The 24737-nt window shown below is 29.6% G+C and overlaps 4 protein-coding genes across 9 annotated transcripts; 2 read left to right on the forward strand and 2 right to left on the reverse strand.

Moving 5' to 3' along the window:
- Positions 1-499: 499 nt before the first annotated feature.
- Positions 500-11360, reverse strand: LOC122399315 (protein polybromo-1). Of its 6 annotated transcripts, XM_043399917.1 has the most exons (27): positions 11250-11360; positions 10492-10606; positions 10167-10412; positions 9952-10080; positions 9700-9879; positions 9174-9618; positions 8980-9092; positions 8808-8906; positions 8672-8734; positions 8089-8244; positions 7853-8020; positions 7580-7746; positions 7157-7451; positions 6032-6237; positions 5582-5948; positions 4909-5493; positions 4684-4841; positions 4443-4615; positions 4180-4352; positions 3979-4050; positions 2968-3150; positions 2610-2732; positions 1801-2044; positions 1575-1725; positions 1438-1487; positions 1235-1352; positions 501-1153 (listed from the first exon to the last, which is right to left on the reverse strand). In XM_043399917.1, exons 2-27 carry the CDS (start codon positions 10594-10596, stop codon positions 937-939), a joined length of 4986 nt encoding a protein of 1661 aa, XP_043255852.1. In that variant the 5' UTR covers positions 10597-10606; positions 11250-11360; the 3' UTR covers positions 501-936. The 6 variants fall into 6 exon arrangements, with proteins under 6 accessions (XP_043255853.1, XP_043255856.1, XP_043255852.1 ...); XM_043399918.1 differs by lacking the exon at positions 11250-11360 and having other exon boundaries at positions 500-1153; positions 8092-8244; positions 10492-10849; XM_043399919.1 differs by lacking the exon at positions 11250-11360 and having other exon boundaries at positions 5582-5921; positions 10492-10849.
- Positions 11361-11901: 541 nt separating this feature from the next.
- On the forward strand, positions 11902-13756 carry LOC122399351. The gene is made up of 4 exons (XM_043399988.1): positions 11902-12016; positions 12552-12761; positions 13045-13237; positions 13599-13756. The coding sequence occupies exons 2-4, from the start codon at positions 12558-12560 to the stop codon at positions 13712-13714; spliced, it is 513 nt and encodes a 170-aa protein (XP_043255923.1). The 5' UTR covers positions 11902-12016; positions 12552-12557; the 3' UTR covers positions 13715-13756.
- A 2260-nt stretch (positions 13757-16016) lies between these two features.
- Positions 16017-20693, reverse strand: LOC122399325 (terminal nucleotidyltransferase 4B-like). Its single transcript, XM_043399937.1, has 8 exons — positions 20303-20693; positions 18981-19151; positions 18352-18709; positions 18044-18190; positions 17595-17788; positions 17356-17509; positions 17095-17233; positions 16017-16914 (listed from the first exon to the last, which is right to left on the reverse strand). The coding sequence occupies exons 1-8, from the start codon at positions 20659-20661 to the stop codon at positions 16718-16720; spliced, it is 1719 nt and encodes a 572-aa protein (XP_043255872.1). The 5' UTR covers positions 20662-20693; the 3' UTR covers positions 16017-16717.
- A 716-nt stretch (positions 20694-21409) lies between these two features.
- LOC122399340 (solute carrier family 35 member G1-like) lies at positions 21410-23165 on the forward strand. Its single transcript, XM_043399964.1, has 2 exons — positions 21410-21745; positions 22056-23165. The coding sequence occupies exon 2, from the start codon at positions 22058-22060 to the stop codon at positions 23102-23104; it is 1047 nt and encodes a 348-aa protein (XP_043255899.1). The 5' UTR covers positions 21410-21745; positions 22056-22057; the 3' UTR covers positions 23105-23165.
- Positions 23166-24737: the final 1572 nt, after the last annotated feature.

Consider the following 24737-nt stretch of genomic DNA (forward strand, 5'->3'; position numbering starts at 1 on the left):
TAAATGTATATCCAAAGTACAAGTAAAATAACAGTCTAAGTTCATTGTAAGTTGTAATTCTTATTTATTAAAAAAATAAAATATCTCTATTCTTGTAACATGTTTTTAACAGCAAATAAAATCGTCCCATGGTCAATGATGGTTATACCTTGTAATTTTTTGATTTCCTTAACACATTTGTTATTTGTAAGTATCAAAGAATTTTTCAGTTTTCCCTAATGAAGGCAAACTCTTAAATTTATTCATAAGAAATATTAATTTAATAAGCTTTATTTAATTGTATAACAATTTTGTAAAAAGTTGAATGAAAATATTACTATATTAAAAATGCAGTGTGACATTGGAAAGAGCAGTCACAGATACAATAATGTTGTTTACGTCAGATTGTTTTCTAAAATGCATTGCTTTATATTTACATTACAATTTCATATTACAGTATGAATACAAGAATTTTCAAGTCATACTTTTATAATGCGCGATACACAAAATACAAAATTCTTTTTATGAAAATTTAAAACTAAAAATAGCGAATTATGTACAAAATGGCGATTCTTACGTTGTAACATTTTAGTTCTACTCCTAACAGATCCATAGGCGATGTATCGAAAATAATGCTGATTGCATTTTCAAAATTAATATCCCACTAAACTTATTCATTTGTGTAAATACTCTACAGATCTGAAAATCTTCTAATAATAAAATCACTTTCCTATTTGTTTCAAATTACATACCAGAAATGACTAAAAAGTGAATTACAATTAAATTAAGTTTCACGTACTAATTAGAATTGTAAAATGAAAAGTAAATAAACTAAAATTATAAATACACTGATATTCGAATAATTCTCAGTCTTTCATCTAGGATCGACGGACCTGAAAATTGTAGTTTTAAGGTAGCATCGAATGTTAAATATTATAGATCTTAACAAGTTATAAACTATAAAGTTTTATTGATGGCCAAAACATCTCGCATCATCATATTCCTGAGTGTCCATAAGGCGTTTACCACGTTCCCATGATTGCCTACACCGTTACCGAGCCATTCGGCGGGTAATTTTGTTACATCAGGAATTTGTGTATTATCAGGATTTGCGTTCATCTGTTTATCCCAATTTGATATGTACCGGTTTTCTACGTTTAGAGCTTCAATATACCTAAGAGAAAGGTATGAATAATATGTTTTTATAAATATGCATTAATAATAATCGTAAAAATAGTAACGATGATAATTGTACCGTAAGTAAGCATCTGAATGTAATACACGACTTGGTCTTGGAGGAACTGCAACAAACATTGGTTCCGGTTGTTTAGTGGTAGGTATGCTACTTGTTTGTGTCGCAGCTGCCGATGTTTCTGCGACAAAAGCATTTATTTGTAATCACACAAATATTATACCTTCGTTCTAAATACTAATTTGAGATTATTAAAAATGAATTACCAGTTTCCATTGGCGGTAATATCGTTGGACCTTTCGATGCCATATAATTTCTGCAATGAAAAATACGATGAAAATAAAATATAAATTTATAGATTGAGAAATATATTTTGATAATATAGCAACTTTTGATATCATACTTGCTTCTTTCTGTAGGAGGTATTATTCGTCCATTTGACTTAAGGATATGTACTTCTTTAACGTGCCTTGCTAGTCTTTGTACACTTGGAAATGGAGGTACAGATTTCTTTGTACGACCACATCCGCGCCATTGACATTGATATTCTACATCTGTTAAAAAATAAGCATCAGGACTTCAATACTTCATTTATCTCCAATAGTATTGAAATGACTCAATAAACTTACCACTAGCAGCGTTAGCGAAAGACGATTGTACATGTCCATTTTGTTCAGCGATACAATGATCGATACAATCGGTCATATCTTCAAATTGCCAGTCACAATTGTCCCAACAACATTCATATACTACATCTTGTAAAGAATTTGTACCCACTGAAACGGACGTTCCTTTAAGCTGTCCGCCATCCTCGTTCATCTTAATTGCTCTTTCCTCCCAAGCTTGTTTCTCTCCCGCTGGTAATTTTCTCCACTGGAATGGAAAAAAATATTCATTTTCGCGATATTTTGATATTCTTTAAAAACCAGTTTTTCAAACCTTTTTCATGATCGAGGATAAGAAAATGGTCAAACAAACTGTTTTCTATCATGGCTACTTTCCGTAATAGTTTACGTAATTAATTTGTAATATATATTAGAACAAAAATAATTAAATGTTAAAAAATATATGATGAATGAATTATATACTTACAAAGTACATAGTAAGCATACGTAGTATACATAGAATTTCAATATTTACATTATTTTATAATTCGCATATAATAATTTGTGTTTAAACGATAATTTTTTATTGTCGACAAGAATAACATTTTGGAGTTGATGGCAAAAACGTGGATAGTAGCCTCGAGAAGAAGCCGCTTGAAGAAAAGATGAAGCATGCAGAATGGATGTACACTCTTGATGATTTTTCGCAATAGAAGTCGGTAAGTCTTTTTTTTTTTACAACACTGAATTTTTAAAATTTGATCTGCATACTTTACTTCTTCAATAGATTCTTATAGTAAACTAAAAATCAACAGTAAAAAATAAATAAATACCTCATTGCCAACAATTCTGCTAATCTCCCCAAAGGATGATTCAGGATTGTTTTGTGTAATCTGCGTTCGCATTTTACTCGAATATAAAATATAGCCCGTAACTAATTTCTTACCCGCCGTTTTCTAAACAGAGGAAAACACAAATTATAATGTCGCTGTCTCATCAACGAGTCTTGATATTATACCTTCAAAGGTAAAACATCTAATTGTCGTTCTATAATGTTAGGTAACAAAGTTTAAACGGTGCAAAAACAAAAAAGTATGCTGGCATATTTCTCTAAACAAAAAACAAAAATGAAATAAATAAAATGCAATACGTGATCAAGTTGTAAGTAAATAATGTCACGATAATGCCTACCTTCTTAGTCGACACAGGTGTTTGAGTATTGGAGAGCACCGGTTGAGCTTCTGCAGATCCAACGGACGGTGGACCACCAGCGTCCATGCTGTCCTCCCCAACTCCTACTCCCACTCCCACTCCTAATCCTACTCCCATGCCTAGTACATCGGGTTCCAGCTTCGGTAACAATGGTGAGGCTTCCTATACCATTTATGTTATGTTACGTTCAATATCCATCACCGAGTGTGATATCATGAATATCTTTTTTGAATTGTTTCTATCGATATAACAATCTCGTTTAACGCTATTAACTACGTAAATTATCCCTGATCAAAGATATCACAAACTGCAGTATTCGTGAGTTTACTGTTGAATGAAATAAATTTCATTTCATTATGAATCATCGCGATGCAGTGCGTATTATTTACAGTTTACTCTTTGACGCTAATATAATATTGTAATATTCTAATGCTCGATTCTTATTCCTCGGAAATATTCTAAAGATCTGTATACTTAGATATTAGTACTGTATGCATTACATTTAAAGCAAAATGTATTAATTTTTACATTATTTGGGTTAGAGTGACATGGAAGCGACTTTTTGGTGGTATTCTATATGTATATATATATATATATATGTAAGTATATATATACATATGTATTAGCGATAAACCCAACAGGTGCTCTGAATTTAAAACCTTGGAAAATAATTGCTAGTCCTATATAAATATGTAGAGAAAACGTAATTCCATAAAACACACATACATGTACATAAACAAAAAAAAACAAAATAAATAGAAAGAAACGATGAATATGCCGGCATAAAATGAGAAACATGCTCAGATACAAAGTGATGTAAGATCATCACACGCAAATCATATTCGTATGTCGAACAAAATGTACGATTCTAATTTAGTCTGATAACACTTTGTAAGACTGGTAAGTATGAGCTTGCGTATGACTACAAGGAAACATGCATCTTTGGTGTATTGTTGACAAGAACATAAGAAGTTTATAGATAGAAATTACCATTTCAAATTGAGTCGAACTAGGGGTAACAGACTTGACTTGATTTTGCGTATGAGCCACATCGCCTGGAACCTACAACACACACATCACATGCAAAGCAATAATATTCCGTTAGTTGCATATCAAAATAATAGGCTACTACTAATTGTTATTGAAATGTTGCATATAACGTTAGCATTTATGCTCAAAATGTATGCATACCTTAGCGGGATTAATTGGCCTCCGAAAGAAATAAATTTCGTCTTCGGTTACTGTTGTGCTGTGATTGAACTTTTTTAAACCTTCTTGCCCAAGTTTCTTCATAAGGCTTTTACTTTCATCATACAATGATTCACAAATATAAATATCATCCTCCGGGATTTCTGTAGGTCGACCTATATAAATATACACATTTTTTTAGAAATATTATAAGACATGATCATTAAATATATACTTTTCACTTTTGTGTTGCGTTTTATACTCACTGCAAATATACTCTCCAAAATCAAGAACAGCACATTTTCCAACAATAGCCACGATAGGATGAGTACCGTCAACAGTTGATAAAAAAAGTTCTTGTTTATAAAATAACTTATTGGGAGCATGTGGGATTTCTGCAGGCATCAGCAACCATGGACCTTTGAAGTAACATTTTCCACTAAAAAATTAATTGCTTTTAATAAACACATAAATCGTATGCAATTTATACTGAGATATATAACTTACTCTTTGGTCGACCAAATAGCATCGATTTGCGCAATTTGTTGTCTACCTCCATCCGTTGCTACGTATACAAAATCTCCAGTTTTTACGGCACCCGTGCATGTACTATATTGTTCATAGTAGGTATTCTCTGTATCACTTGAATTATATAGTATCACATTCTACAAAGTAAGATACGTTAGATGAAAATTCTTTTTACATTATATGAATATTGTAAATATGACTTACAGGTCTTTCCTTTTCTGTTAATTTTTCTCCCTCTTCTAACTCCGCGATTTCTTCTTTATGTTTCTCTAGTCTTTCCTTGTACACTGATATTACTCGTTTCGGTTCTAGTGGTTTGTCTCTTGGAATTAATTTTAAATGATCTGGATCAAAATTCCAGACTTTGATTTTTTTAAACGCTCTTGCTCTCGTAGAATATCGTGATTCGCACACATAAACATCTTTCTCTAGAAAAGTTTCTGGTTGCATTCTAAAATAATCCTTAACACTTAGCACACTACATCTGCCAGCCACTTTGGCTAGAGGTACAGCTATATGAGCATCACTTTTAAATAATTCTTTGTCAAGGAATTTCCTAGAAGCTACATGATAAGTTTCACTTGGTCTATAAAATAAATTGCCATATAACATCTGCTGTCCCTCTGCATTTGTCCACAAACGTTCTATAAGAACCACACTATATTCCATGCCTCGTTCTGAAGGCTCTACATACGCAAAATCACCAGCTCTATATACTTCTTGGTTAAAACTCATTGGAGCACTATTGTCAATATTACTTCCCTCTGTATTAGTATTTGCTTCTGAATCCTAAACAAACCAAGAATACCAAAATAAATAAAATTATTTCCCCTTATATACAGCTCTTATAACATAAAATACTATTATACATGCATACTTTTGTCTCATTTCCATCGCAACTTTCCTCTTCATTAGGTAATGTTAATTCTTGTTGTTGCTTTAGACGTTTAAGTTCTGCAACTTGAGTAGACAGATCGAGGAGAGTATAATTAAGTGCCGGCGAATGTAATAAATCACCACCGCGTGTTACTTCGTCGCGAGTTCTGAGGAAAAATGCCTGAAGCTCTACACTATCTTCGAAAGGTTGTGAATCTGTGCGTGACAGCCTTCTAGCTCTTTCTAAACATGTAAATACATCTTCTTGGAACCTATCTAGTCGTTTGTAAACTCCACGATCTAACCTTCTTTTAATTAAATCTAGTGATAATCCTCGTATCCTGTTATTTAAAATAAAATAAATTATCCTAATTTAAAAAATAAAAAAAATATAATATATAAATAAAAAGTATAATTGGGTGTTATTTAATTTTAATTAAAGATAACATACTTCTTCCCATCGACAATATCGTGCTCTGGAAGTTCAGCCATAGAATCTGAATAACACCTTCCTTCTTCGTCTTGGTGATTATAAAGAGCAGTAAAAATTGTTGCTAATATTTCTTGGACTGCGGCAGACACATCTGGCACACTTTCTTCGTCTTCGCTTAATTGTAACTTTGTTTGAAGAACTAATCGTTGTAAAATTAACGCATCCTGAAACATTATGTAAACTAATTGTAAATTGAATTGAAAATTTGGTAATGCTAATAATTCTTACTTTACATTTATATGTTAACGATAAACATTATTGAAAGAAAAAAGATCGGACAACATTCTGAAAAAATGAAGTATTTGTTTACTTCTGTTTCATTCTTCTTGCATTTTTTTGATAAGCGTTGATCTACTTCATGATCTCTCAATAAACGGATAAAACAAGGCCGAACTTTTAACGTCTTTTGCGGGAAAAAAATATTCTCTTGTTTATTACTGTATCCTTGTTCAGACATTCTGAATAACAGCACAGACACGTAAAAACTGTATAAAGTCACGACATTTGTAATAACTATCCAGGGAACTTTTCATATATTCAATTTATGATTATTAGTTTGATAGAGTCACATATTCACACCGATTGTATTAATACATTAATACATGTATAAAAATCATTCGTTGTGCCATAAAAGTCTTATATAGAACCATACGAAGCACAAAGTTACGACGGAAGCTAACTTCACGTAACCTCAAAAATTATAACCGTAAACAGATCGGACTTTCCATGTTTTAGCGCGAAATTTCAATTGAACTTCCGGCTTACGTACTGTTCTCCCACGAATTGTAATTATTTCATAATTTTATACAATATTTTCCAAATCAAGTTACAAACATAATAATTATGCTTTTCGATATATATCATACCATCTAATTAAGCGATTATTGTTTATTGTAAATAATTAATTCTTTCTTTTAATTCAGAATTATTACAAGTAATAATTATTATGATTTTTCATTTTTAAATAAACAGATGTCTTTTTTTTTTCAAAATTATTCTACTGTTAAACAATAATTGTTAGAAATCTCATTTTATTTTAATCAGATGTTAATAATCTACATATGTGTGCACTAATGTACAAACCTTGTATATTTGTGAATCAGGTTCATTGTATTTGCAAGCATTATCAAACATTAATATAAAATCCGATACAAGATCGTCTAAATTCTCATATCCATTATTTTTTAATGTTGAAGCTATTTTCTCCATGTTCATTGGTTGTTTAATGACTTCGTAATAATCAGGGTACTCATTCTTATTCGGTAATTTCATAAAAATTAAAGACAACTGTCTTCCTTTCGTGTCATGGTAATCTTTTATAATATCGTACATAGTTTTCAATTTTTGTAAGTGCACTGGTACAGTTTTTTTGGGTCTCCTATATTATGTAAAAATATATATCACGTACACACCTTCTTTTTATCATAATAAATACAACTTTCTGATAATGAATCTATGCGCATAATTCTTTTTTTGTAATTTTGTGTATAATAAAATATTACATACCCAACGTTTCTAGTTGGCGTAGACCCACTCGATTTTGAAGATTTACCTGAATCTGTCAATGGACCTAATTCTTTTACTTTGTCCATTAAAATTCTTTCTAAAGTATTTGCATCTTCATATATTAAAGAACCTTCTTCATTGTACTGGCGACAATTGTTAAACATTAACTAAAAATAAAGAAACAGTGAATCGATGCAATAAAAAACACAATAAGAAATCACATAAAATAAAATAGAAAATAAATTTACAATTAAAAACATCTAATATATATACCTTAAAATCTTGTATTAATTCGCTTTCGCTTTGATACTTCTCTCCTTTGATATTCGATTCAATAGCTAACATGTCAATGGGTTCTGCTATTACTTGATAATAATCTGGATACAATTTTTTAGAAGGTTTTTCCATAAACATTAACATCGGTTGTCGTCCATCTTCACACTATAATATGACGATATCCTCTGTATTAATAAGTTTCAGTTTTAATAATTCATATTGGAATTACTTACAACGTATTCTATGACACATTTAACCAATGAATACAATCTTTTCTTCAATGGTGCGTTGTCTTTATATTTTCCACGAGTCAACAAACTCGTAGCACGTTTCATAAAATTATGAGCCTTGTGAGAATTATTTTCAAATTCGCTGTCTGAATCTGAATCCTACGAACATAACAAATATAAAGCTAAATGGTACAAAGAAGAAGAGGCGATTAATAGAAACAAAAAGAGAAGAGAAATAAGCTTGTAACACTTTCTTTGGACCACATGGTATGTTATGTAATGTAGATTTAGGTAATAAATCTTGCGAGCGTTTGTTGAATTGTTAAGAGAAGTGTGAATAGGAATAAAAGAATGATACAGCTCATTAATGTTTTAGAAAATTCAGGAGATCAGATAATCAAGGATTCGTTGTGTATGTAGTTAGAAAGTTAAATATTTGATAAAAAAATAGCTTCACTGATAAAGAATACATTGTCATTATAGTGTCATGTTAAATGTTTCAATATAGTCAAATTTGTTATAGTACAATATGACATCTAAAATCTACAAGAACAATATATCCTTACCTCAATAATCTGTTATTTACCTGATCAAATTCTAAGAGCTCTTGTACTTTCTCTTGCATTATCTTTTGTAGTTTTACAGCACACTAAAATAGTACAACACAGACGAATGACAAAAATAAAGTACATGAAATTTTTAAACCTATCAATGTTTATTACCTTATATAGTCTAGATGTATGAATATTATATTTCTTTGCATTCTCAAACATAATATTCATGTCCCCGGCTACTTCGCTAACAGTACCATATTCTCCTTTCTGCAAAAATGATAAATTAAATAAAAATAACTTATATTACGAAGCGTGAAACATTTCTATTTCTATTAATTACCTTTATCTTTGTACGAATTTGTAGTAAAGAAATAGGATTTTTAATCATTTTGTAATAATCGGGATATAACCTTTTCGATGGCAATTTCCAAAAATATTCACTCATTCTAACTCCTGCATAAAGGAAAAGAAGTTTAGTAATACTGTTATAAAATATTTAACAATATAATATGACAAACAAACGCTTTGAAATACCTTGATTATTAGGTGTTGTTCGGATAGTTTGAAATAGCTGCCACTGGTGATTGTCAGCCTCTTCAGTCTCTGCAGACTCTTCCTCTTCATCGTCACTTTCTTCATCTTCATCTGGTAATGCTGCAGTCTGGGCTATCAAGGATTGCGCCATTGTACGACTTCCTCTTTTACTTCGTGTTGATGGTGCAGTTGTTGCAATTTTCGGAACACTGCTACTTAATCCAGTGTCCTGTTTTTTTGCTGCTGCGGTAATAATCTTTTTCAAAAGTTTCGCATCTTTATAAATTTGAGAACCGGGTTCGTTAAATTGACAAGCATTACGACACATTAGCATCAAATCTTTTTCCATATCCGCAACACAACTGTAGGCTGCTTCTTGAATTTTCCTTGCAACTGTTTTTAGATCTACTGGCGTTTCAATTACATCATAATATTCTGGATATAACTGAAAATGTAACATTGATCAAGTAATACATTTGTTTAGAAAGATGACATGTAATATTTTGCTAATAAGAAATTATCGAACTTTTTTAGATGGCTTAAGTTGAAACATTGTATGCAACGGTCTATTGTTGTCAGCCGGATCTGTTGCTGTCATAACTGCTGCAAATAGGTCTTCAAAAAGTTGTATTGTTTCTTCGTCAGGATTTGTTGAACTTTCAGACGTATCTTCTGCGTCGTCTTGTTTCGCTGCTGCTTTTCGAGCCTATATAATTAAAACGGCATTGATACTTTCCTAATATTACATTATACATAAAAAAATATGTGCTGAACTCACCAATCGTGCTACTTTTAGTATAAGCTTTCCTTTAGGTTCTGCATCTTCGTATTCTTCCATAATACGATTTTTTGTATTTATACATAACTCCCAAAGTTCAGTCGCATCTTTATACTCAGGAGATGTACGCTATTTTTACAAAATAATTTTAGTAGCTCTTATATAGACTCACAACACACATATATGTTTAATAATTGAAAATTAAAATATATTACCATATAAAAAGCTTTTGCATTATTAACCATGAGTTGAATATCAGCAGATAAATCATCCATATCTCTATATTCATCGGTTTTCAACTTCTGTTGTACCTTTAATAGATCTATAGGATTTGTTACAACTTCATAATAACCAGGTTCTTGTCTACGTTTAGGCACACGTATAAATGCATCGCATAATAGTGTTCCATCTTCCTTTTTTTGATTGCGTAGCACGTCATATAATTGTTGGCATAGATCACTCTATACACATCGAATCAAATAATTATCGTACCTTGATCGTTAATTATGTATCGTTTTATAATAATTTGAAACAACTTACAGGATCTAATTTTTTTCTTCTCTTTGTCGGTTCAGGCGGTATATCATCACCGTCATCTTCTGTACCACGGCTTGCAACAGAAGACGTTCTACGGCGCTTGTTCATCTTGAATAATCTTAAAAAATATGAATGATAAATATATAGTAAAATCCAAATAACACAAATTTCCTCTATCAATACGGGATTGCTATAACATAATTTCACATCTAAGCCATAGTGTCAGTGCAAAGACTGTACACAAAAGATCCTTTTAACTACATGTTATATCTGATTAATACAGTATAGCTACATCACTCAGAATACACAAAACTAGATCATAAATGATAATCTTATGGAATGAATTTTATACACAATATATCCATTTACTAAATATGTTACTTCACAAAGAAATTCCTTTGCGTACGTATTAGGTATGAAAGTCTCGAGATACACAACTGCAGTTAAGAAAATTTCGCCGCCATGATATGTCGCCACTGTGCTTCAAAATGTAGTAACGCATAATGTTTCAATTTTTCAGCGTAACATTGCGGGTAAAGTACGCTGCGAGTCAAAATTTGAAACAAATATTGCAACACGCCTTGCACGTGAATATCTGACGAAACGATCGAATAGTACTGCCGAAATTTACAATAAATTCTCGCCTAACTAAAATTTGCCGCCATATCAAAATCTCACTGGCATCTTTAAATTCAATTCATCTACTAGTACTATTATTTTTCTCTGTAGACACTCGTGTTACCATTTTCTGGTACTCTCACCTGTCGTCAGTATTTGTATAAAAAGATTTTCATTAATGTACAACATGTAAAACGAAAGTGTTATAAATGTTGTACGATTTTCATCTACAACGCACGATGACACACGACTTGGCTAACGCCATGCCGTAAGCAATAAGCAACCGTGGGTTTATAATCGCACGACCTGTGCGATCCTATAGACGGAAATAGTGACTACTTCGTGTGTCTGTTCATGTATAGATTCACTCCGTCGATAAAATCAATTTCAAATATTTCGTATGATCATCGCACCATAAAAGAAGTACATACATATTTAAAAAATCTTATATTATTATATATAAGTATCAAATTATGTAAAAAGTGTGTTCTTGTGTTTTACAAAGTTTAGAAGGAAATACACCAATGCACAATAAATTGGTAATAAATATTATCGTAGGTTAAATCGTAATTGATCGATCTATATTTAATCGATGTTATATTCCACATATAATTAAAAATATTGAAAAAACCATTGGTAATAGAATGTATATTTATATTGTTTTATCTAAAAGTTATTTAACAACAAAATGCTAAGTACTTTACAAATGAACTTTATAAACCGCGGCTGGAAAAATGCATCAGATATCCTGTTCCATACCTCATTGTCGATTGGATACTTGTGAAATGCGAATGCATCGGCTACTACCGCCAACTACAGTCAACAGTGTCACCTAGAGTTACTGATCGTAATCTACCCCGTATGAGCCACAGCCATTTTACTTTACACTGGATCGGTATCAGTAAGGACAGTAAGTTTTCATACTTTATATTATTTCATTAATTCTATACATCAGCAGTAAGTATTGATATATTCATTAGACAGTTAAACATTAACCCTAATTAATCTACATATTTTTGATAAGTGTCTGTTTTTTAAATATTTTTTATGAAGTGCACTCTGTTAGGTAACCGCTACTAAATGTACTCTGCAATTACTACGTAACATTATCTAAAAATTAAATATTTTCATGAAACAAAATAAATATATTAAATCTTCAACAATTGAATCCATTTTTTTAATTATATGAAAAGTTACACCATATTCATGAATTTTAATTAAAATTTCAATCTTTTTTCATCTTGAGCATAATTTTGTATTTGTAATAAAATTCATTTTAGTAAATTAAATTGTATAAAATTTCTATACAAGCATGCAAATCATTGACTCAATGTTTCGTGTTATAAATATATGAAATTTATGGATTAACTTTACTCTAACACTTTATACAACATTTCTATAAGATAGAAAATTGACAATATATTTAAATTTGTATATTATTTCAGTACACGATGGCCAGTAAATTGTTCCTTCCATACTTGCGTCAAAATATTCCAATTTACACCCGTCGAATGTCAGCTCATGTAGCCATTCCAGATAAAATTGGTAATAGGGATGTAGTAGGCTGTGGATATAATGGAGAGGCATCTTATATGGATAGGCTTGACTTTCCTCTGCCCGCAATTCGTTTCAAAGCCAATACTCCAGATGTCATGGTAAAATAATTCTAATAAATCTATGCTATATCTCATAAAGTATTAATTGTCCTTACAAACAAGCATAAGTCTAATACCTTTTGGTTCTATACTCGCTTATATTTTATCGAGGTCTGTGCAAGTACTTTGTTGCAGTTCCTTTGTGCGTGTAATTAATCAAATGTCTCTTTAAGAAATTAATTCTTTACGTGTAATTATATTATATAGTTATTACAGTTATAACATTTGATTAAAATTACATTAATACAATGAAGTTCATTATCTTGATATTACTCTTGCGTAGGCATTAAGGGAAAAGGAAAAAGGAGATTGGAAGAAATTATCGATCGAAGAAAAGAAAACAATATATCGTAATAGTTTTCGTCAGACACTCGCCGAAATACAAGCCCCAACAGGCGAATGGAAAGGAGAAGTTGGTGTAACGCTTATGGGTGTGGCCCTCAGTATTTGGATATTAATGTTTCTTAAAATCTATGGTATTTCAATTTTATTACTGATTTTAAAAATATATTTTCTGTATTAATCATTTATGCTTAAATTTTATTATGATATAGTAAATGTTAATAATATTAACATATTTAACTTGGATGTACAAGGTGTTGGAAAAAACGTGGTGCAATCGGCAAGAGCCGATGCTATACTTTTGGCTCAGTTTTATGCAAGGAATCACTCCCTTGCAAGTTAAACCATGATTCTTCGAACATCCTGTATACTAGAAAACAATATATACAAATTTAAAATTTAAAATTAAATTAAAATATTGACAAATGGAATAGAGCAAGAATTTTTAAGAACATACTATATTACACATAATAAAAATTATTTCAATTTTTACAGCATATCCACCATTACCAGTAACATTTGATGAGGAACACAGACTAGCTCAAATGGAACGTATGAAATTACTTGATGTCAACCCTATCACAGGAATCAGTTCAAAATATTTTAAGTAATTTTGTTCAAAATATAGTACAAAATAATATATTATATGGTAACACTTATTTAATCCAAATTTTCTGTACGCATTTAGTGAAAAATCGAATAAATTAAGTGCTGCTATTAAAATTAACGAGTTTTTATTTATAACATGTATACTTTGTTGAAACTAAGGTCGTTGAAATTTATTTTATTAATTTTTTATTGAATTTCTGTAAATTCTTATGATAAATATGGCTATATGTTTATTTTACTTATTGAATACTAAAACATATATAGGATGTTCATCACGACTTTTCAGCTATTCAGTATTTTTATAACAATAAATTGCAGTAGTAAACATTTCGAAGAAACTTTTTATTTACTGAAAAAGTAAAATCACTGGTTTTTTACAGTATTTTTGTCTATAAAGTAAACGTATGAACATATAAATCTCCATAAGCACGGATCCAAATGGTGCACTAAATTTATCCACCTATCTAGCATTAATTTTCTTTGTTCTATCTACTGGTATGGAAACGATCTTTTAATATCCATTCGATTATAATAATTATTGCAACTGTTTCTCCTGAAGACCACTGGTCGGGAATGGTTCCAATTCATTAAAAGATAATTCCTGTACAATTTAAACTCGATCGGATTCACTGTGAGGCACGCCTTTCTTTTACTCGATCGAGTTAATATTTTACAACAAAGTCTATTGAAATCGAGTATGCCATTTGTTCAGTTGGCTATTGGAAGATCCATACAATAAATACAAAAAAGAAAATTAATAGTAAATAGGTAGATAAATTTGGTACACTATTTAGAGCAGTAGAGAACTTGCACATATAAAGTATTGCATGTTAAGACTTGTACAACACATTTTCCCGTTATCTAATCGAACAAAATATTTCATTGGAATTAGTTTTCATGCATTGAAATGATTTTGGGGGGTTTCTCCAAAAAATTTAGAAAAAAATGTCGATTATCTGTATCTGAAGATCACCTTAGTATATGTAATATAATTAGCAGTCTATTACTTAGTAGACTAAAATGTTAAACTTTAAATACAATTACGTTATAATACAATGCTATCAAAATAACGACAATGACACAAAGAAACCTGTTATCACTGTTTATTAAATTTTCAGTACTTACACATTTTTCAGTGGGTTTTGAAGATAGACAAGCATACATCGCAAATATTTAATAAAATTTTACGAAACTTTGTTCCCAATTAAAAAATTTGTAATAATTTTTGTAGACTAGTTAGTTGTAGTAATAACAACCATAATAATTACATAGCTTTGAGAATGTAAGATCCACATTTTAGTGTTTACAGAGCCATACATAGATCCATATATAGACACATTATACATATGTATATGTGTTTTAACAAGCAATTGACATTCTAATTCTAAAATTGAATCACAGCTTATAATGTTATTCATGAACAACGTTTCACTCAATAATATACAGAATACTGCAAAAATATTATACACCTTGGAGGAAATTAAATACTAGTAGTATTGTTATCTCTGCACTCCAATTTAATAGGAGACACTGCCTGAATATATATTACAAATTGAATTAACACAAAATGCAATCCGTACAAAGATTCTTAATTGATAAACATACGTTATAATAGACGCAGTTATGTCTTCTCCTAAATCTGAAGAATAAAAATTGATCTGTCGAGAAACGGAATGTAATGTTCAATAACTTAGATACAAGATAATTTAACAGTACAACATTTGGAGTTCTCAGTGATATCAAGGCCTTTCTACGTATTGTCATATACAAAATTTTTGAAATATTGCTCAATTTTTAAAAAGTAATACAGAATATTACTATAATAAACATGTTTAAATGCAATATCTGATTCGTGCATTAAATTCATTTTACATTCGATCATGACATATGTATGCTTACTATTATTTGATAATATAAAAATAATGTATCATTATTCAGGGGAGACTAAAATTTACGAACTAGTTTTACGAAATCAGCAATTCTGTATAAAAAGTAAAATTATTATTATGCACAATTATGACTTTAAAGAACACAGTGTAAAAATCTAAAGTGTATTATTTTTTTTTTTTTTCAGCAATGAGTTAGTATTTTCAAAAATATTTTTATTCAAAATTTGTTGATTACCAGCACACGAACTTATAATTTTATTAAAATCCGAAAAATATACCAAAACATTTTCACAATACTGGACTTACATATTACAGAAAAAATATATAATTCTCACATAGGCACGGTAATATCCATGTCTTAAAATGATAAAATTATTGTAATAAACCACTATTAGGTACGTACAAAATAAGAAAATTCAGTAGGTAACTCTTAGACTTATTTTTCTATGTTCGATAATGTATATTACAATATTTACAATAGGTAAGTCCCAATATCACCAATTTTTCTGTCACCCCTTTGTTATAAGAATATAATTCCATATAGAAAACTAAGTCTTTATCATCATTATTAGAGCTTGTTTTACAGCTTCATGAAATCTTTAAGAAAACTGCACTGTAAATAATCTTTGTATATATCGTTCGTATTATATAAATGTATTACAATGAGTTTATCATGGTTATGAACACAATTACTATTCAAAGATTGCAATAAGCTTTGTAACTTTGTAAACAATAATCAATGAAATATTACACATTTTTTTAATGTTGTTTGTAACATGTGCAGTAATGCAAAGACGAAGTAAAAACTAAACCAATCTATATTACAATTCTGTACGTCTTTGGTATGTAAACTTTTCGTACAGAACACAAAAAATGTTTCTGGTGAAATGAAGAACTTAACTATATTCGGGGCATTTCCTTGTCCCTATGAGAAAAAAGAAACACAGTTCATCAACTCTTCACTGTTATAGACACCGAGCCCCTTTGTATGCTAAAGTGGAAAGGATAATTTATTTGTGCGATGAAAGTTAATCAATGTCTTTTCACCACACAGTTATGATATTGAGCTCGCTACTTAAATGACAAACAAAGTCCAACATTATTTTGCACGTTTCATCACCGTACACAATCTCCGGTACCACGAGGTGCAATGCACTGTTTTTTTCGTTTTACGGTTTGTGGCCTCGAACTTGGACTGTGACTATTATTACTACTTCCGTTACTATGAAGAGAATGTTTTGCTTTACTCTGTCCGGTTATATTATTGTTTATTCCACGATGATAATTTCCTCTGGAACTGTGATGGTGATTACCTATGATAAATGAATATACGTTATAAGTATAGTATAACAAATATTACTATATAATTTCATCAAACATAATATATCTATTAGATTACATTTAAACCATAATGATTTTTTTATATTATAATTGTAAAAATAACTGGGATATTTCAAGACTATTGAATATTTAAATACTTAAAATAATCATACCATGAGCAGTTCCTTTATATGGTTTTCTCGATTGTGAATGATGATGAGTATGTTGATTATTATATACATGTCTTTCCTTATTCCTATCTTCACCTTTTCCACCAGTGTTAGGAGAATTACCACGACTACATTCAGAATCCTTTTAACATAAAAAAGTACACGTTACAACATGTATCAATATATAAGATATGTTAAAATCTGTTAAAAATATAATTAATTTATAATTGTTATTTTGTACATAAATAAACTATGATTTAGTACCGTGTCACTAGCTGGAGCAGAAAGCGTTGATGCGTCAGATCCAGTTGAACTTGACAATGAATCTACTTCGTTCAAAGGTAATGGGAATGTTTCCTTGATCCACTTACGATATTCTATCACTTCATCTGTCACTCGAATTATTCTCCCTAGTATACTAAATACAATACGTTTTTAAAAAATACATGTAAAATAGTACTACAAAATATCTAAACAATTGTCATATATACAAATAATCTCACCTTACTTTATTTGCATCATTAACTAAAATATTTAAAGGACTAACTGCTTGTGAAAGGACATAATAAGCCCAATCAAATGCATCTTTTACATAGAGTGCACCGTAACTACTACGACCAATATCATTTCCAGGCGTAAGTGGATCTTCTATACACAATAAAGAAGGTCGATGGCCATCTATCATATCTCGTTGAACCTAGATCATATAACATATATTATCCTTATTGTGCATTAACGTAATTATATTGCATTATAAATAACATTAATAGCATTTTCTCTATTGTTCATATAACAAACATAAAACAGTGAAGATATTGTGTATTTAACTCTCTGGATTATGATTATTTAGTACATACATAATTTACAAACTAGAGAAGCATCTATACAGAATATTATATGTGTATATTACACTATTTATTCATTATTATTATTTCATAAGAACATGCTTTACCTCTTCCTTCGATATGTAAGTACCACCATCTTTTACACGAATTCCTGTTTTAACATAATTAAATTTCCTACCATATAATTCCAAAAATTCTATTAATAATACCCCAAGATTAGCATTTGAACAATAAGCATTTTGCCTGGGATGTAACTGAAATAAAAATTTTTCTCTATAAGAGAATCAATCTTTCATAAAGTGAATTATGAATGACTTAATTTTATTGAATATAAGTTTAGCATAACTAGTTTAGCAACACTAGTTATTTCTGATATAAGTACCGTATATTTGAAAGAAACTTATCGATCACATACCTGTAAAAAACTGATAGTCATAAGTATTAAACTGTACGAGGAGATTCCACCAGTAAAAACTTCATTCAGGTCTCTTTGTAACAAGAATTGCTTTAATACCATAACTAGCTTCTCCAGCACTGGATACCGCTTCTTAAAAGAATTGATCAAGTCTACAGATTTAACACCATTATTCATATTAAAACTGATGTCTACTTTAATTTCAGTTTCTTTATCAGTCAACTTGACAATGGGAACACTAGCTTTGTCCAAAACTTTAATAGACGATGGTTCAGCAATATTTTGATCCAACAAAGCACGCTCCAAAGTACGTAATGGAAGATTCATCCACATTCCTATTACTACTAAATCTATATCACTGAAAGACAAAAGAAAATCTAAGAATCAATTGTATCAATGACACTTAAAAATGTATCTAAAATATTAATTACATTAATTTCATGATGGTTAAAGAATAATTAATATTATTTCAATAATGTAATAAACGATTTTCAATAAATATTAATAACATAAATATTTTCACAATTTAATACATGTAATAATTAAACCGATTCATAAAATACTATATATTTTGTATGTGAACACATTACTAAATACATTCTATTTCAAATATGTACAATGATACGTACCTTGTAGGTAAATATAAACCAGTGCGAAAGCTGCCAAATACTTCAACCTTAGAATCTGGCCAGAGATCATATATTACTTGTTCTATCCTTTTGACAACACGCATTCGTAAGCTATGTTCTTCATTAGAGGGACACATATAAGCAAAAAAATCTTCAATTTCTTCGTGTAATCTACACATTCAAAAAAAAGGAAACCAATTATTAATCAACTTTTTATTCACAGTACATGTATCATTTAAAAATGATAAAAATTATTATTTTTTATTGTCATGTATTATTTATTGTTAAATTTGATTATGTTGCAAGTAATTATTTTTAGAAAATATATGATTTTATTATCGCAATTGTTTGCAATATGTGCTAATAACATTTATAACGCAAAAAATATACAAATTTAAATATTCTTATTTTACATATTGGTAACTGCAAAATTTTTACAATTCATCGATAGTATATGATAACAAATATTTTATAATTTATTTTACGTTTACTTATTAAAAGTAAGATTTCAATAAGAAATATGAAAACTTTATTTATTACACAAAAAATAGTAAATATAAAAAAAAATTATTGATATAAAATTGTAAATAAATATATAAAACACAAATTAAGAATGAAATAAAATAAGTTAATGTAAGAATTTAAAAATATGCGTAACTAATATACTAATAAAATTTCGTCGAATATTTAGAAATCAAACATAATAAAAAACTACCATAGTAATTGGTTTTTACTTTTTTTTTTAAATATATTCATTTAGTAATATTGAATTTGTTAAAAATATAAAATTCGTATCTAATTTTCAAACTGTGTACAATTTATAAGTGTCAAGACGTCCGTGTTTTATCAATGTTATTACTTCCGGTAATTATTAAAAAACTATCAAGAAGATATTTTTTCATTAAACAGTATTTATACAAAAATATGTAACATTTTTTCGAACAATTCAGTAGGAGGATCCGAATAATATCAAATATTGTCAATATAAACATAAATAGTCGAATTATATAAACATCCACGTGCGCTACAAACTTATATTAGCAGACATTAAAATTGTATTAGAACAATTTTACGTAAATTTAAAATATCTAATTATCGTATGCGCTTGAGATAAATAATATTTCGTTGTATTTTGAAAATGAAAACAAGTTCCAATTCGTAACGTCGTCGATTACAAAGTTACCATTCCGATATAGCCTATTTGTAAACGAGCATGCAAGATACATAACCTTAACCATGCCCATATGGACGAATCGCTCATAGTGTAATACCCTAATTTCCAAAGGACAAATAATAAATCATCGATCGAAAATAATATTCACCCAATAACTCCTTTCGAATAATGTTTATTCGGCACACGCCACGGACAGCCGCCGTATTCGCCAACTAAGGCATCGTAATTGTAGTTCATGCCGTAGGTACTAGCACGATTATCACCTTTCCTACGCGACGGATTATAATAGCTATTGCAAGTGTTATGTTGCATGCGGTCGCCCGTACGAGAATTAAGGGAATCCAATGCTATGAAATCTTGCTGAAGCTTCACACCTATCACATTCGAAGACGAGTCGTTCTTCAGCGTTAAAATATCGAGACCTTTCTCAGCTTCCCAAATGTGTAACCAAAAATCCTTAGCGGGGCCGAACTGCTCCGGTTGATACCAACCGATAGTCGGATCCATTAAATAGTTCTCGATTCCGTATCTCACGATTAATGGTCTTTGCGCACTACACTACAATTTCAATCTTAATTCAACTTTAATTGAAAAATTGTCTGATTTATTGTAACCTGCGAACACTATGAAATTCATACATTCGATCAATGAATAACAGCATTTTAGAAGGAACTTCGTGCATCGTTGTTAAGTATAGTACGACAACACCTACAGGACTTAACCGCCAGAGGGCTGCGAACAGTAGTCGATTCTCGTTAGTTCTTTAAAAATACTAATTCTTTCAAATAGTAGAATAATGCAAAAAATAAAGTAAAATCAATTAAATAATATAATTAAGACCATTAAAGGATTACCAATATAACTTGTATTAATACCGGTAACTATATCAGCAATATGTATCAAAATATCGCAATTATTTCAAATAAAAATCTTCCAACATTTAATAAACAAAATTTATATCGCTATATGTGATATATGTGGTATTTTTTAACAAAGTAATTATATTTTACCTTAATATTTCGGATAATTTAATTGATCATTAATTACATATTAATTTCCTTCGTAAAAATACCTTTGTATTAATGCAAATCATTTTGTTATCGAATATTTTTATATTAATTGTACAAAATCTAGTAACTTAGTAACATTAGGTTTGCTGTGGTCGAAGAGAAATGAAATATTTTTATTCTCATATTATGAATGAAATTAATGAACAATTATTCATTATTCGTGAACATACTTTGGAAAACTCAAAATATATAGAATATAACAACTAAAGTAATATGCAATTTTAAATTTACGTGTATCGAATTTCTCATCCAGATATTTGTCAGATAAACTGTCTGCTCTTCGACGTGATGTCGCGAGTTTCCTACTTCACGCAAGTGACAACGTGATTTCTTAACTAAAATAGTCGGCAATTAAAAAGATGTAAAGGACGTTGTCACTGGCAATGAACGAGAATGTTTTATCGAAAGTCCTAAGCTAATTTTGTCTTCCATATCATTTATAAATGCGCTATACTAATTGTTACATAATTTTATTAACAAACCTATACGCTGTGATTAACTAATTAGTAAAGTTATTACCGGTGAGTATATTTGTTAATATTAACGAAGTTAAGACTAGCATTTTTTTTACTTAAATGTGTTTAATAAGTAAGTTACTTCCACAATTCGTTATCATATTAGTTAGTCGTATTTTTGTTATTGTTTCCTGTTAAGAATCTATTTTAACAAAATATTTATTTAATTTTTATTTGTAGAAAATTGTTACAGTAATGTATTTAAATAACATACAATCATTGTTTTGACTTGTACCCTTACTTGCTGTTACTATCATTTTTGTGTATAACTATGTCTTTAAAAAATTCAAACAGTTTAATCTCTTTTCTTTTTCAGACATGTCAGAACATGTTGAATTACAACATTTAGTTGATAGTGACGTTGAAAGTAATACGACAATAAAACAGAAACGATTTTCGGTTCTAACGTGTAAATCATGCCCTTACCTTGGTTTAATACTGGCGACGTTATCGTCATTGTTTTTCTCATTATGCAGCGTCATTGTGAAGAGTTTAGTAGAGGTTAATCCAATGGAATTGGCAGCATTTCGTTTTGTGGGTGTATTGTTACCTGCAATACCAATTGTGATATATAAAGGAGAACATCCTTTTCCAAAGGGGCGTAGGCTAATGTTAATATTAAGAAGTTTTGTAGGGACCACTGGCCTTATGCTAAGTTTTTATGCATTCAGGTATATGCCATTAGCCGATGCATCTGTTGTAGTATTTTCTGTTCCTGTATTTGTAGCTATATTTGCGAGAATCTTCTTAAAGGAGCCTTGCGGAATATTTAATGTTATTACAGTCTGTTTAACATTGATCGGTGTAGTTCTGATAACACGTCCGCCGCTTATTTTTGGGCATACTATAAAGTCTCTTTCCGATGGGCATGTAAAAACAGAACATGCAGATTTATGGGGTGCCGTGGCAGCTTTCTCGGCGACACTGTTTGGTGCAAATGTGTACGTTTTATTAAGAGCTTTGAAAGGCCTTCATTTTTCAGTAATAATGACAAATTTCGGATCGTTTGCCTTAATTCAGACAATAACTATATCTTGGGCCATAGGCGCACTTTGCTTACCTCGGTGTGGAACTGACAGACTCTTGGTCGTAGCACTTGCTCTTTTTAGCTTTGGGGGTCAAATATTATTAACATTGGCTTTACAGATGGAACAGGCAGGACCAGTTGCAATAGCAAGATCAGCAGACATAGTCTTTGCATTTTTCTGGCAAGTTTTATTCTTTAATGAAATACCAAACCGTTATTCAGTAGGGGGAGCAATTTTAGTCACAAGTTCAGTTTTATTAACAGGATTAAGAAAATGGGCACTTTCATTGCCAGAAACATCTAGCATTAAAAAATCTTTAGGTATTTTGGTGATGTAGACTATGATTCACAAAAGACAAATTTTAAGAATTTATTATGCTTTTTTTTTAAATTTGTTTCTCTGGGGGTAGACAATTTAGTCTGCAGTGAATTTTGTTTATTGATATATCAATGATAATACAATAAAATGAAATTCCTTTAATACTTCATATATTCAGAAGTAATCTTTTTCATGTAGACAAAAATGAATCTAAATTATTTAAATTGTTTCAACATATTTATAAAAGTAACTGTATGGCATGTTTAATACATATAAATACATTTTCAAAATTTTATAAAGTTATATTGCTTTAAAATTGCAATAAAAAAATGCATTAATATACATATATCACAGATTCATGTAATGAATATTGCTAGTCATTGTAGAACAATATAAAAAGAGATCAAAATAGATACATTTTTAGCTAATCTCCGTCTCCTCTTTGTTTTATTAAATTATTCTAATTTAATAAATATGGAGCTATAATGAAGTATAAAAGTAAATGATTGTAAAATATCACTGGTTATGTACAACTAACACTTAGTAAAAAATAAATAAAATTTAAATCTCTATTAAAATATATTTCACAGAATAAAAATATCATTGCAAGAATATTTATTAAATAATAAAGTCATTCTTATGCTATTGCAATAAAATATGGGATTTATACTTTCTAATGTAAGTTACACAAATTTATAAGAGGTATATACTCATACACTCATACTCATTTATAAGATTTCTGAGAAACTATATGTACAGTTGCTTTTATTAGAATAATTATACCCTTGTAATGTTCTGTTTTATACAATGATCTTACCATATTTTATAGTACTACATGATACATTTTTTACATCATAACAAGGATATTTGTAATTATGTTCGAAAACATAAATCTGTATATTGTTTCTTGAGAAATTGTTATATTCATATTTCCTTAACGGTCTACTTATTGTTACTATAAAGTCTAGTCTAAAATTCAGTATTAAATATTTTGCAGGAATATTTTAATGTACAATTAATGTATAAAAGTTCATTATTAACTTCAACGTTATACATATTTATTTTTAAATACATTTTACAGAATGCACAAAATAACGAAGCACTTTCTTATATGTATTTTCCTATAAGATTAATTTTTTTATATCCATAAATGGTTGTTTTCATTTAATTTTCTATGCATGTACATATTAATACAATAACTTGAGTAATATAAGAAATCTGCACAAATTTTGATGAACTTTATAAACCTATTGGAAATAAAATTTATTAATAATATTGATTTGCGAATTGATTATTTTATTGTCGTTATTATTAATATTATTAACGTATCTATTTTAAGCCTTCAATTACAGAATTAAATCAAAGCTATATTACATATTATAGCAGTCTAAAAAGTGTTTCATTATTTTATGTAAACTGTTTGCAAAGAACGAAATGTACTGAGTCAGTGTTACTTAAAATTAAAACATAAAAAAGTTTCTCCAACAACGAACGAATAGTGTAACATTCAAATTTTATTTATAAGTGTACATATGCATAAATATAAAAATTACTTGTATTCATAATTAATTATTGTATGTAGTAAACATTACAATGTGGTAAACTTTGTATTAAAATTACATTGATTCTTTTCACCGTCAAACGCATGTAAC

This window comes from Colletes gigas, unplaced genomic scaffold, assembly GCF_013123115.1.
Source record: "Colletes gigas isolate AHSC1104 unplaced genomic scaffold, ASM1312311v1 Colletes_gigas_Sc00013, whole genome shotgun sequence".
NCBI classification, from domain to species: Eukaryota; Metazoa; Arthropoda; class Insecta; order Hymenoptera; family Colletidae; genus Colletes; species Colletes gigas.